Below are 14,152 nucleotides of genomic sequence, written 5' to 3' on the forward strand. Positions count from 1 at the left end.
CACAGCATTTTCCAGATGCAAGTCATTCACTTTATTCAGCTTTTCTGGCCATGATGTCACCTGCTTAATATTGTATCTCACGACTTTGTCCATCTGGGAAACGAAGTGTCAACTCTTGAGAAAATCCCCACAAATTCATATAGTCAAATTGCACCAAGAAGAGCTAGTTGCGAGCACTCTAAAACCCATTTTACGATTAATTTCAAATGTCAATCTGCGATGACAGCACTATAAGGCAAAGTTAAATATTTATGAGAAAGTTTCTATTAAAAGAAATAACTTTGTAGGCTTAATTCCCATACATTCACTTCTCTCAAGCTCCTTATCAACATACACAATGTCATTATATATTTTAAAAAATATTGAAGTTTGTCTACCAGTTCTTTCCACCAAATCACACACTGCAATGCTCAGCCAAAAATCAAGGAAATTTTTACCCATTGCCAAAGAACACATAATCAGCATGACAAATAGGGACATTTGGCGCAAACTGATTGTGTAGACGATCATATAGAAACTAACGATGATGTTGGCTGATCATCATCATCATCACCATCAGGACCGTCTGATAATCGTAGCACTTGATTAGTCTTCTATTGAGATCTACCAGATTACTATAGAGTTTGAGGAGTGTCCGAATTCTGGGGGAGCTACCCGAACGATGATTAACCAAGTCGTCTAGTTTTCTGTTTATAAGCCATCCAGAAGCAACAACTCATTGTATATTTGCTCCAGATCTCGGCTCAATCTCAAAAATCAATACAAAGTCAATTAATTTAGTAAAGTATACATCAAAAAATGATGTGTTGTATTAATAAATTATTTATTCTCAAGTTGAAGCATCCAACAACTTAATTCATTTTAAATCTTTTTTTTATGTATAAGCAAAAATTGTTTACAAAATGATTAATAAATATTTGAGTCAAGAAATTTTACAAGTTCATATAATCAAACTGAACCAAATAAAGCAAATATAGAAAGCTAGTTATGATCATTTGGAAACCCATACTATAGTTAACCAAAAAGAGTCCAAAAAGTTTAAAACGGAACTTTCGATGACTGCATAACCAAGAGAATTCATTCAACTGTTAAAAAGACAATACAATTATTTTTTAAAAATCGATATTTTTAGATATAAACTCACACTTTTCTCTAGTTCCACATCTTTATGCTCAAGATCAATAAATAGTTTTAGGATAGTTGAGGTTTTTTTACCTTCTCTTTTCGTGTGATCACAGACGACAATGGTCAGCCAAAAATCCCAAATATTAATGATCAAGGATTGCGGAAAGATCACCAAAAAAATTGATGTTCTTCCCATGGTAATTCCAAACACAATGGAAAAATAGATGACCACAATATTGCCAGCTAAGCCAGATGTTAAAATAAGGATTATTTGATACTCATATGCCGAAACTAATTTTGTATTAAGTTCCAAAAGGCGTGCGTACAGGGTGAGAAATTTCCTTATACCCGAAGAATCTATTGTAGAATCCAGTTTGAGTTGTTTTACCAGGTCCAAAAGTTGTTCGTTTATCATCCAGATATAGCGATAGGTAAAAAGTATCCCGACATAATAATGAATTAAATTAAGATAGAGGATTATTTGTATTAGGCCGCTTACGAGCACCAATAGCACGCCATATTTATTTCCAGGCATTCCATAGTTCGCCGTCAAAAAACATATCAACTGTCCCATTACGGCCATCCATTTTTGAATCACAAAGCAGTTAAATTTGGGGCAAATCTTTAGGCTTAGGCTGTCAAAGTGTTTACATTCCAGGGCTATTAGCTCGTTGCCGATCTCCTGCACTCTTTTGCATCCCCAAAAGTTCATAAAGTGTATCACTGCGGCCGAAAAGACGTTCATCACTCCAATTACCATGCTTAGCATTTCCAGCAGGGGACTTTGCTTAAAGACTTCCAGTTTGTGTAGCTTTAGACTTTTGGAATCCATGAACACCAGTAGGTCCAGAAGGGAATAATTCGCGATTAAACCATATAACTGAAGCCATCGGGAGCATCTTAGTTGATTTTTTCGGGTTTCAAAGGTAAAGGGAAACAGTCCAAATATCCAGGATCCATATAGATCTGCTTTTAGTAGGAACCATACCAGATGTGGACAAAACTCGCGACGTGATCCAAACATATTCGAGTGCGCGATGGAAATGATGTGCTCAAATTAAGTGCACACATAATTAATGTAAAAAAAACAAATGCAACAATAATAACTCACTTAGCGAAGTACTAATGGCTATATAAGTTAACCAATCTATCAAACCCTTTCAGAGTTATTAATAGGGAGGTGAACTATCGATTTTAGGGTCAACAAGGAGTGTCGATGGTTTATGAATGAGGAGAAGCAGAAAAACTTTAGATATATAAAATATAAATAAAATTTAGGCCACAAACATGAAATTTTCTAAAAACAATTTGTAGTAGATTTATTTTGTATTTAAGCACTCATTTTTAAAAGAAAAAGTACTTGTTAATAGCAAGATAGCTTATATATGTATTTTAGTATCAAGAAATGTAATCATTTATAATTATGTTAAACATCATTTGGTGATTGATAATGATCGTCTGATTTGAATTTTAAATTCATATAATCAAATTGTACTAGAAAAACCACATATAAAATGTTTGTGATGATCATATGGAAGCCCATCTCGTAGTTAATATAGAATAGTCCACAATGACGAATTCTCAGTCTGCAATGGCTGCAGAAAAGGGAAAAATCGGATATCTAGTAGTTAAATAGAAAAGGTAAGGCATGTGTGTATAATTCTTAAAGAAATAGCATACTTTTCGTTCCAGATCCTCGTCCATACCTTCAATATCGTTAAATAGCTTCAAGATAGTTGAGGTATTTCTGCTCGTAGACTCAGCTAAATTGCAAGTGGCGATTCCATGCCAAAGATCCCAAAAGTTGATGATCAAAGCTTGTGGAATAAGCAAAATCGTGGCTGTCAGAGAAAACCAATTAATGTTGGCCCAAAAGATGACGAGGACGTGGCCCACAATAATGTTGGCCGAGAACAAGGTGGCCATGAAAAGCGTAATCTGAATGTCGTAAATGGAGGCTAGGCGATTATTGAGGTCCAGAATGCGTCCATACAGTCCTAATAGCAACTGAATTTTGCCAGGATCTACATCTTTACCTCTCCTCAGTCGACTGATCATCTCCAAAAGCTGCCCATTGATTATCCACAAGCAGCGATATATATAAATCACTGCCAGGTGAAAGTGCATCACCACCAGGAGAATTTCCAGCTGAACAATGTAGATGCAAAGAGCCTCTTGGACAACGGCCTTGCTATCCGGCATTCCAAAATACAGCACCAAAGAGGAGCCGACTTCTAGGACTACCACTAGAGCCTTGTGGACAACATAACTATCAAATTGTGGGCAATCTTCCAGGATTAGCTCGCTAAAATGACATTTTTCCATCATCAGAAACTCATTGAGTATGGCAACCAACTCCTTGCTCCTCCAGAATGTTCGTAGATGGGTCACCACGGTGGTAATAAACTTATGCCTTCCACAAGTTGTTCCACCTGCTTAACCAATGGATTGCGCTCGTAAATTTCCATCTTCACCGAATTGTGATCATCTGTGTACGGCAGCAAGGACAGCGCCAATAGACTTGTGTTCAAAATCAAGCCATATGCCAAAAGCCACTTGGATCGATGCAGTTGCCTTTTCCTGGGGTCAAAGGTGAATGGAAATAGTCCGAGCACCCAGGATACGTAAAGTGTGGCCTTCTGGGTGAAACGGCACAAACTCCGGCGAATGCGATGTACGCGTTTCGGTTGTAACATTATTGAAGTTCGACTCGGAATAACAATTTGTGGAACGGAAAATAACCATAATATGAAGTGCCGACGACTTGATTGGGAAATGAGGGTCAGCTAGATAAGAAAATTAATTAGATGAAATTATTGGTTACAGGATGGTGACTTTGGAGGGTTACATTAAAGGGTAAAGTGTTTTGTCAGGCAGTGGACTAAAAACTTTTGTAGCATTTCAGTTGTTTATCATACTGGCAGTCGCTTTTGGATATTTCCCACCTGACATCGCCGATTTTCACCTTTCCTCTAATGGCCGCAACAAACTTTCGAATGGTTTCAACTTATTTTCCCGATGCGCCTGCAGTTTTTGACACTATTGCAAAGGTAACACTTTTGCAACTCCCTTTCTCTTTGGCAGTTATGTTAGCTGGCAAACTTTTAGCAGCTGTCTCCTGTAACTGGCTTTTCCCCTGGAAACTCCTCACTTTTTTCCCTTTTCGTTAGTGTTGCTTTAAAGTACGTTTTTGGCAGAATAAAAAAGCGACAGGAGAGTAAGCTCTCCCGCATTTCCACTTTGGCAATTTTAAAAACTAATTACGAAGGAAATCTTCCTTGTCACTGCTTGAATAACATCGCTTTTTAAACAGATTTCAATCAACACCCAAGCCCTATCCCGCACCTCTTTCTTGTATATTTCTAAGCAAATTCATTCCGTAATCAAACCGCATTTTCATAACAATGGAGAGCAGCTGAACCGCATCCTCGATAAGTCCTTTGTGAGTCCTTTTTTGAAATTCGCTACACAGCTTGCAATTAGAATTAGAGAAGCACTTCTCGGCACAACTGTAGTTTGAATTTTTAATTGCTGACCACAGCAAACAAACGGGTAGTAAACAGGAGGTAACAATGCAGCATTACGACAATCCTTTCAGGTGTTTGGACACCCAGTTTGCATGGCTAAACGAATCGCCATTTCCTCTATTGAGATGAAAAGCTACTTTGACCTCTAGCAGTTCCAGCTTAATTAAACACAAAATGGTCGACAATTGCGGATTCTCGTTTCCCTTGAATGAACTTCTCACCTTCCTTGGAAGTACTAAGAAACCACAGAAGGATCGCAGCTGAGCATTATTGTGGCGAGAGGTTTCTGCAGATTCCGTTCTTCATTGTGTGGCACATCTACCCTTACAGTATTACTTTCTCCCCAAATTAATCGCTGATTAAACGCAGAACTCAAGCGTCAAACGCACAATTTGGCGGCATTCCTCCCTGCTTTCTTTGCTTTGCTCTTCCTTCAGCGATTCCCCAGAAACGTGCGTGTTTTCATTGAAAAGAAGGCGCCACAAAAAAAACACCTTAAAGGCGAAAACGGAAAAGTTCTCCAAGTCGCGCATACGCCACGTGAGCCGCCTTCGAACCAGTCGCCTGCAATTAGGCCACGCAACTCGCATTTTTAGCCAACTGGCATAATTAGAAGCTGTAAAGGATCTAAAGGATTCCCTGTGCCAAGTTCAAACGGGGCTAACAAAAACCCTAAAAAGGAGGTTTAAAAAAGGGAACAGGAAGTGGGTGTTAAAGAATAAGCCCAGAATGAGTTAATTAGACAAATTATATTAGGAGTGACTGAGGCAGAATATAAAGTGGGTGTGGCTGCCTTAAATGCCTATTTGAATACGATTTTTTTCTTCTTTGGTTAGCCATTTGTTGAGTGATACAAAGCTTTAACCAGAAAAATCCCATGAAAGATTTTCGCATAAAAAACATATTTGTGTAATGCCCCAGAAGTGCTGTGAAAATGTCGCGCCTTTAACCTTTTCCTTGGGATTATTGAAAATGTTTCCCCTCATTGCTGTCATGTCTTGTTTGGCCTTTCGCGTCTGCTGATATCCTTCGCCATGTTATTGTTATCCTTATTTCTCTGATGGGGCAAAGTTTAATGTTTCACTTGGCAAAGGATTCTCGTTGCCTGCGGGGAAACTTTGCTCGCAAGTCGTTAAAATCAAATGGATTTTGTCCCAAAGGGTGATTCGGAATAAAAATCTCTGTTCCGGAGTTAAGTATGCAAACTAAGGGGTTTCCATTCTCATAACCCCTTTCAAGTTAACTTCTCTTGACTTAAAGGCGATAAAATATCAATTCAAATGCAATCGTTGCACCAATTTATCACATCAAAGGTAGACAAACAGCCACGCCCATTTCGGACACGCCCACCCAGGCAAATGAAACGAAAAAATGTTGAAAAATATTTACACTACAAAGTAGCAGGAGAAAAACAAACGGAATGTGCGAAAAATACTTTCACAGTTTCAAATGTTCGCTCTGTGATGAGAACGAAAAAACTGTGGGTAAATATTTATGAAATATTTTCGTAGAGTCTGCAAATCAAATCAAATTGCTGACAGCCCCGTTGTGGGAAAATGCATTGATTTATAGGAAAATGGGAATGTGAACTTTTCAGTTGTTTACTTGTCAAAGGATTGGGAGGCAGAAATCCCGGCAGATGTTTACCTCTTTTTGGCTTATTTAATAAAGTGCAATCCCCAGAGTAGACAATGCAATTTGCCGCGTATTTATGTCCTTCGATAAACTCTGGTGAGCTTGTGTGGAAAACTGCAGGGAAAACTTACCAGCCACCTTGGGAAACTCCCTGAAAGTGACTTACAAAGGAGCGTTGTGAAATTAGCTTGCTGCAGTGAAATAAATTGCAAATTTCAGGTCGGAAAATGAAAATTTATTGGCAAAAAGAAAGAGTATGGCTTATTTATACATATATTCCTTAAGTTTTCTTTGAGGGATCTTTGGTGACAACGGAAAGGAGAGCAGCGATTGATGATCCTGGCTGTCGGGATACAAAGTGACAACATTTTGCATCGCAATCGGAGAAGAAACTTTTCCTATTTTCCCTCTTCCTTTGAGGGACATTAACAATTTGTTTTTTCCCGTTTACTTGGGGATGAAATTTCGCAATGTTTTCCTTTTGTCCTTTGCTCATTTTTCATGCTTTCTTTAGAGCGCCACAAAGTATGCAACACATGCATCTGAAGTTTCCGCGGAAAGTTTTCTTTTGCCGCCCCTCGTCTTACATAATAAGTTACGCTTAGCATTTTCTGTTTTTCCTCCCAGCTAAGTGCATTTTTCACCTTTCATCATTATTCGGTGGCTCATTTCCGCGCTTTTCCCCCAGTTTCCAAAGTTTCTCGACTTCAGCCGAGGGTATGATGATTGCTTTGGTCTACGCAAAGTGTCTCAATTTGGGTTCATGTTTCCATTAGACCCGCGAATATTCCTCAGATGCGCATAAAGTATTTTGCAGATAATAAAAATTGGGAAACGGCGCAGAATTTATGCGCTGTGAAAACTCGTAAATTTTCACTGTGCCCGTGATAAAAATCAGCAATGAAAACGCTGCGACAAAATAGAAAATCCGCCTGCGAAGAAACTTCAGCCTGTTGTTCATTTTAAGAAAGTTTTACGATACCCGATCTCTCGGGTGAAGTTCAAATGGCACAGACCTTGAAGGAGGTCAATAAATGGATTATAAATATTTATTGTGACTTATCTACGAGAATTTGGTCAATGCTGATTTTCTGTTTCTTTTATATTTGTAATTTACGATCATTTATAGATTACAGCTTAATGAAAAAACATTTAATAAAACACACTACAAGTTAAGTCTCACCACTGTAAGCCATAATAAAATTTCGATAAAGTACACTCCCCAGAGCCATTTTTAGTGGTAAACTTTCTTTAATTTCCGGAGCAATAAATTTCAAAGAAAATTCATTCCAGTTTTAGTGGAAATTGCTAAAGATAAACAGAAATCGAAGCTTCCATTTTACCTCCTCCGCATTAATTCAAACACAATTAAATGGCGACTGGCTCTTGAGAGTAAAAGAGAAAGAGGGAGGTCAGAAAGAGACAGAGGGAACTCGATCACAAAATCAACTTCAAGGAGGACATCACCAAAAAAGATAAATAAATTAAAAGAATATAAAACAAAATATAGCAGGGTGGGAATTTGGGGAGGCGATGAAATCGATGCGAAGGTCATTCCGGGTCAGCGATGAAATTCCAGAGAACTTTTCCCCAGAAAGCAAGGGAGACCGGAATTAATTGCAGAGAAATTAAATTTTACGACGGGGAATTTCATCGTTCTCCTCGGGAAACTCTTAAAGAGGAATTAAATTCTTCCGCCAAATGGAAGCGCAATGAAACTCGAAATGAATTGTTGATGGTTTTTATTGAGCCTCGAATTAAAAGCGTTGAAAATGTGGGGCTAGCACTCTTTTCTATCACGAATGTAAAAAGTGCAACAATGGAACAGGCTTCTCCCCATTTTCCCTTATTTCCCCATACAAATTAACAACAAAAATGTTTGCATGTTTAACTGCGCCGTAAATTATTTGGGAGTGAGTTTTTTGAAAATGCGGTACCCTCTTCTTTTGCCTTTGTTTCAGAGGTGGAAATCCGAAAGGGTTCAGTGTGTGGAGGTCAAAGGGCGTCGCATGTGTGCTCTGGAAATATTTGAACAATTAACTTCTGCTTTTTGCTGTCCTCTGGCGGAAATTCGTGCGGTTTTTCGCCGTGGACACGTTTTTCAGTCACACGTGGCACTGAAAAATCAACAGCAAAGTGGAATTAATTATGATTCGAGGGTTTTAAATGCGTGCAGGAAATTACCCATTATGTTTTAAGTAAATGAGAGGAAACTTTGAGATAAGAGAATGTTTAGTTCAGTTTTTAACTTTTCCTTTCAAAGCAACCTTAAATTAACATATATGAATAAATCTTATGTAAATTACCAGCTTCTCAATCTTGTTTGGACTCATATAATATACTAATTTTTTAAGGCTTAAAGTTACTTCCTAAAAAAAGATTCCCTATTCTCTTACAAAATCTTCAGCATTAATCTCCATTCCCCATACACCGTTTGGCCTTTTAGCCCGTTCCTCCATTCAGTAGACTAATGTCCCTATCTACGCTGTCATAGCCATGTGCGTGAGTGTGTGAGATTAGTGTGTGAGTTTGTGCTGACATCAAGTTCATAAAAATATCTGCCATAATTGCAGCTAAGTCAGCAAATGTTGACTGCTGTCCTGACAGCCATCCCTTTCTCTCCCTCTGTGCCTGTCTCTTTCTCATGCCAGTTGTGGTCCCCTTCTTGTTTTCTTGTTCTTGTCTAGCCGCATTTTCTTTTCTGTTGCGTTACCCTTTGGCTAAATATGAAATGAAAGGATTTAGGAAGGCGCAGGATGTGAAGTTGGATGGGAGATATAGGGAGATATATGGATCCTGAAAGGGAGCACTTAGTTTTATGGCCTCGCATTCAGAACTGCTGCTCAATGTGGCGAGAACGAAAATGAGGCTGTGGAAAACTAAGCAAGGGAATCCTTTTTTAGATTCTTTTGTATGTTTTTACATATTTCGATGAATATTCGATCGGCACGGGGGTCTTCTAAATCAGTTTTACTCCTACTTCAATAATTCCTGATTTGTGTCCACATTTCGCCCTACTTTCAATTAGGTGGCATTCAGTCCTGACCTGAAATGCAAATCCAAATGGGAGTGAATAAATGTCACTGCCCAGATGTAAACAACGCAAATGCAACCAGCAAGTGTCCTTATTTTGTCCCATTTTCGCCATTTATAAACCCCTTTCATCGCCCATATTCCGCAATCTTGACTAGGAAAAACATGAACTTTTCCCCTCTTTTCTCAATTTTTCGGTGGGTTTTTATTAAGAGTCATCAAAGTAACGGGGGGCGTGGCTGATTGCAGTTGCTACTAAAGAAGAGAAAAGCTGAGTGGGCAAAGGATTTAAATATCTCCCAAGCTACATTTTCCTTCCTCTTACTTTGTTGCATTTCCTTTGCGGCAAGGAAAACTTTCATTGTTTTTACAACAAATTGCGGAAGTTTGGCATGTTCTTTTCATTTGCTTTGCTAGATTTTCTGCCATTTTTCCTTCATTCTCCTCCGCCTCATTTGGCAAAGCTCAGAATATTATTTCTATGCAAAGTTTGCCACAATTTCATTCAGAGCACAGATACTTGAGGTCCCCTTTGAAAGAAATCATATTGATAATTGACAGTTTCATTTTCTACTTTTCGTTAACCAACTTCAATGGTGCGAATCATTTCATTGTTCAGATTTCCCTCGTTAACTTTGTTTACATTTTTCCCTGATTTTTATTCAGTTTCCCGTAGATTTTATGAAAGCATTTGGAATGGGTTCCATTTGAGTGCGTCATTAGCTTGGTCTGCCATTGATGTGAACTGGTTTTAAGCTCTTTTTCACATATTATGAACCATTCATGCTGTCATTATATTAACTGCACTTGATTTCGTTTACCCTACTTTTCATTTGATGTTTGTACTTTCAATTAAAGGTTCGAGCTTTTAACAGATAAACTGAAATTGGAAGGTGTCCTTTGCACTTCCTGTACTGTCCTATACTCTCAACCAATTCCCACTTCCCGTCTTTCTAAGTCCGTTATCCTCAGTTCCCCAACCCATTTCCATTTCCACACATCCCTGTCGAGAGTGTTTATCATTAGTTCACATGACTTGCCATCCCTGAATTCTCTTCATTTGCGTGGTCATACAAAATTAATTAGAAACCTCTTCACTTATTAGCAAGTGAAAGCTGAGACTGTGAAGGAAATTTAACATGCCAGACCACTCAAGGAGAGAAATAAGATCGGATTAACATTACTCATACGCCACCGGCACCCATTAATTTCGTTAATGAATCATTTGCTTCAGCGCCTGCAGATATGACTCAAATTCCATTTTGAGATTTAGTTTCATGTCTGAAATTGAGTTCATTTGACTAACCATTTCCAAGTATTTATGTCCTTTACTAGTGGCAAAAACATGAGAAGGAATGAAAGTGTTCAACCTTTTGATTTGTTGAAAGGGGTTAAAAGTACCTCAAAGGCGAAAAGGTCAAGGAATTCCCAAGAAAATCAAAGAGAGAAGCTAAACGAAAGCGCAATTTTAATAAAAATCAATTGAAGTTATTTACTCTGTCCCACTTTTTTCTTGATTTCCTTCTTTTTATACTTATTTTAAGTACTCCTTCTTAATTGAAATGTTTTCAGCTTGCTCTTGCATTTAATTAACATTCGGCCATAATTTATATCCAGACTTCTGTGATAATTTCACTCCAACAGTTGGTCCTCTGGGTTTTTCCTTTATTCTTTAACCTCGTCCACTTTATCCTTTCACCTCGAGTAAATCAAAACTTTTTTCCCATGAAATATCCTGCCTGTTTTCCCTCACGGATGACATTTCACTTTACATATCCTTACTCTTCGCCGTTTAAATCTCCATCATTTCTGCTGACATTTTTTCGGTTTATTTTGTTTTCTCCATTTTAATTGAACGGAGCGAAAATTTTAACGAACTTACCGATGGCAGGATGGCGTCGCCCAGGATCCCCCGCCCCTTTTCGTAAAGTGGGCATGGTCGGTTTCCAGGGTACAGGGATTTTATGCATGCCTCAATGGGGGCTCACTGAACAATGTGGGTGGGAAATGGGGGAAATGGCAGATGTCTCTATCGCATTGCCCCGATTGTTGAGCGGAGAGTCGCGACAAGTGGCCCACTGGAGAATCGGAGAAAGTGGGGTAAGCATAGTGGTTTCCATTTGCAAATGATGACTTCTTCGAGTTGGATGTCCTCTTCACAGTGTCCCATTGTTCACCTTGTTTCACTGTTTGTAGGGTGTATACCTCTTGGAAACAGCAGCAGCAAGTGCATATCCTCCTTTGCGACTCCCTTATCTTCACATTCATTCATCCATAAATCAAACAACACCTTCAGCATCGACCCATATGCGAGTGTTCAAGTGTCGCACAAGTACGGAGTACAGAGGACAGAGGACGTGACTCCGAGGCATTGCAACTTGGCTTTCCCTCTGGCCTTCGGTTAACCTCTCTGCTCCCCGATATCTGAGATATTCGGGTCTTGCTTTAACCGCGGCATTAGCATCTCAAACAGACGAAACATTCAAATTGATGTGACCCCAAGACAAAGGGGGATTGGAGGTGAGAGGCAGGTGCTCATCTCCGTTTAAACGAAAAGTAGAGCCTCAGCTAGGTGAGGAAAATCTTTATATGCCTGGCAAAACAGCGGTTAGGAACGGGTGAAACAGCACAAGAATTTTTCACTTTATCCGAGTGTTGCCATTTGCATTTGTAGGCCAGAAGGAATTCCGAAATGAAAACAAGGCAAAGAAATATTTAAGAGGAGGAATGCCCTCATTACAAAATGCATTAGATTCCCATAGCGGTTTCCATTCGAGTTTCGAGTTCAAGGTCGGAAAGCACCCTTGACCGGTTTAAATGGAAGGCAAAACATTTCTCTAATCTGTGGCCGAACTTGTCTCGGACTGTGAACTCATTAAAAATTTTGAAAGCGGAACTAAAAGCATTTCCCCAGTCGGATAAAAAAACAAGTGGAGCAGACAGGAGTGGACCACGCTGCGTATGAGTTATGTCATTTTAAGCAGGAAAGAAGATGACGAGAAACCATTTAAAGGGGAATAGAGAGTATGAAAACATAATATTAAGGTCAAAAGCGGAACAAGCTGGGAGAATCCCAAATTTTAAAATAAATAACGAATTTTGAATTAATAATGTGACTTAAGTACAATTATTTGATATTTTAAATATTTGTATATATTTTTAATTCATTTGACATACCATTCTGGTCTCTCTATTCTCTCTGGTAATTAAAAATCAAATAACCTGAACTTAATTAATCAAGTAAGTATGCCCTTTTAACTTACTGGTCTTGCATTCCCTTGTAGCCTTCTCAGATTTCATCTCCCTTTCGATGACTTTCATCGGATGCTGGAAAATGTCTGAAAACAGTTTAAAATGCTTTGTTTGCTGCCTCATCGGAACTTAGGCGACTAGCGTGGAAAAATGCTCTCCAATCAATTGAACTCAGCTGCACGGCCACGCCCCTGCCGAACCTCCCGCCCTCATTCCTCTTTTAGGTCCAAAATGCGGGCAACAATGAAAGTGCTGACAATGTAAGTCGATGTGGAGGCCCCAAATTGCAACTGCACCTGGCTTTTCCACCCGTTTTGCCCCTCTTTGAAGCCCTGTTGCTCCGCCCATGGCAACCACAACGCGTTGCTGAAGGACGAAGGACGAGGCCAGTGGCAGGACCACAGGACCCAGAATCAGGAGCAGAGGGATCCAAGCTGATGTCCTGCGTGAGCGGAATTTAAAACGGGTGCCAGGAACAGAATCCGGCTACATCATCTATCAAAAAAGGGGGTTACAATAATCAGGTTGGGTTGAGAAATGCTCATTAATTCTTCCCTGCAATTTCCCCACCAAAACATATAAATTTGTGTAGGCGTCTATTTAAGTGGGCGTGGCATGTGAGTACGACCAAATGGTAATATGCAACCATCACAAATTGCCAGTGAAAACTTTGTGTCAAGGCCTTTAAACCAATCAAGTGTTTGTCGTTTGGGCCAAGTTCGTAATTGGTTTAAAGTGTGGCGTATGGTATGGTTGCCCACTTTCAAGTTGAATGTCTGTGGTTCTGCAGAGCAGATGGGTAAAGTAGGCAACCAGAAAGCAATTGACCCAGAAATCCATCCTGCGATTCTTTCCACCTCTTTCAACCCCAAATCGAAGCCCAACCAGAACGAGAAATCAATAAAAAGGCAGGGAGAAGTGAAGGGAGAGCCAAAGGACGAAGGATGATGCCAGTTTTCCTTGGTCAACAAAAGTTGCCAGACTTTATCAACATGCTACAAGGATGCCAGCAACATTCTCTCTTCTTACTCAGAAGTATCCTTCAGATAATTCTCGGGAAAAGCTCTCGCTCTCTTCCGCAATTTCCCACACTCCGTTGCCATAATTTCGAGTCCATCATCCTTTCGAGGGCCACAATTTGGGAGAGGTCAGTAGTCCTTAGTCCGTAGACAGTCCTCCGTGCGTGGTGGATATTCTTATTCTTATTAATCTTGTCAACGAATTGCACATTTAAAATGGGTGTAAAAGTGGAAGGACATGGGGAGGATATCCATTCAGGACACCCGAATTTAAATTTATTTTACTTGGGGGCTGACAAACTTCTTGCAGTTTGTTTGTCTTACTGGAGCAGCAAACAAAAGTCTCAATTTAAATATCAATTAGAAATGTTTACCGGGGTATAAGGATGCTGGGCAGATCCTGCCATCAATCAATGTTCGAATTGCAATCAAATATATATGAAGGAGATGCTTGAATGCCATCCTGATTCATGGTAGTAGATTCCTCTTCTGGCAAAAACGAGATTTCCTTTAAAGTCTGATGAAGATGGAAGATTGAGGAGATGGGCCAAACTTTTAATT

The 14,152-nt window shown here is 39.3% G+C and overlaps 2 protein-coding genes across 2 annotated transcripts; both read right to left on the reverse strand.

Moving 5' to 3' along the window:
• Positions 1–932: 932 nt before the first annotated feature.
• On the reverse strand, positions 933–2,149 carry LOC128262637 (putative gustatory receptor 22b). Its single transcript, XM_052997005.1, has 2 exons — positions 1,145–2,149; positions 933–1,085 (listed from the first exon to the last, which is right to left on the reverse strand). The coding sequence occupies exons 1-2, from the start codon at positions 2,147–2,149 to the stop codon at positions 933–935; spliced, it is 1,158 nt and encodes a 385-aa protein (XP_052852965.1).
• A 402-nt stretch (positions 2,150–2,551) lies between these two features.
• On the reverse strand, positions 2,552–3,821 carry LOC128263574 (putative gustatory receptor 22a). Its single transcript, XM_052998705.1, is given in 3 exon segments — positions 2,552–2,746; positions 2,806–3,530; positions 3,533–3,821. Coding segments are annotated over 3 exon segments (1,209 nt in total).
• Positions 3,822–14,152: the final 10,331 nt, after the last annotated feature.

The sequence above is a fragment of the Drosophila gunungcola genome, unplaced genomic scaffold (genome assembly GCF_025200985.1).
Source record: "Drosophila gunungcola strain Sukarami unplaced genomic scaffold, Dgunungcola_SK_2 000001F, whole genome shotgun sequence".
Classification (NCBI taxonomy): Eukaryota; Metazoa; Arthropoda; class Insecta; order Diptera; family Drosophilidae; genus Drosophila; species Drosophila gunungcola.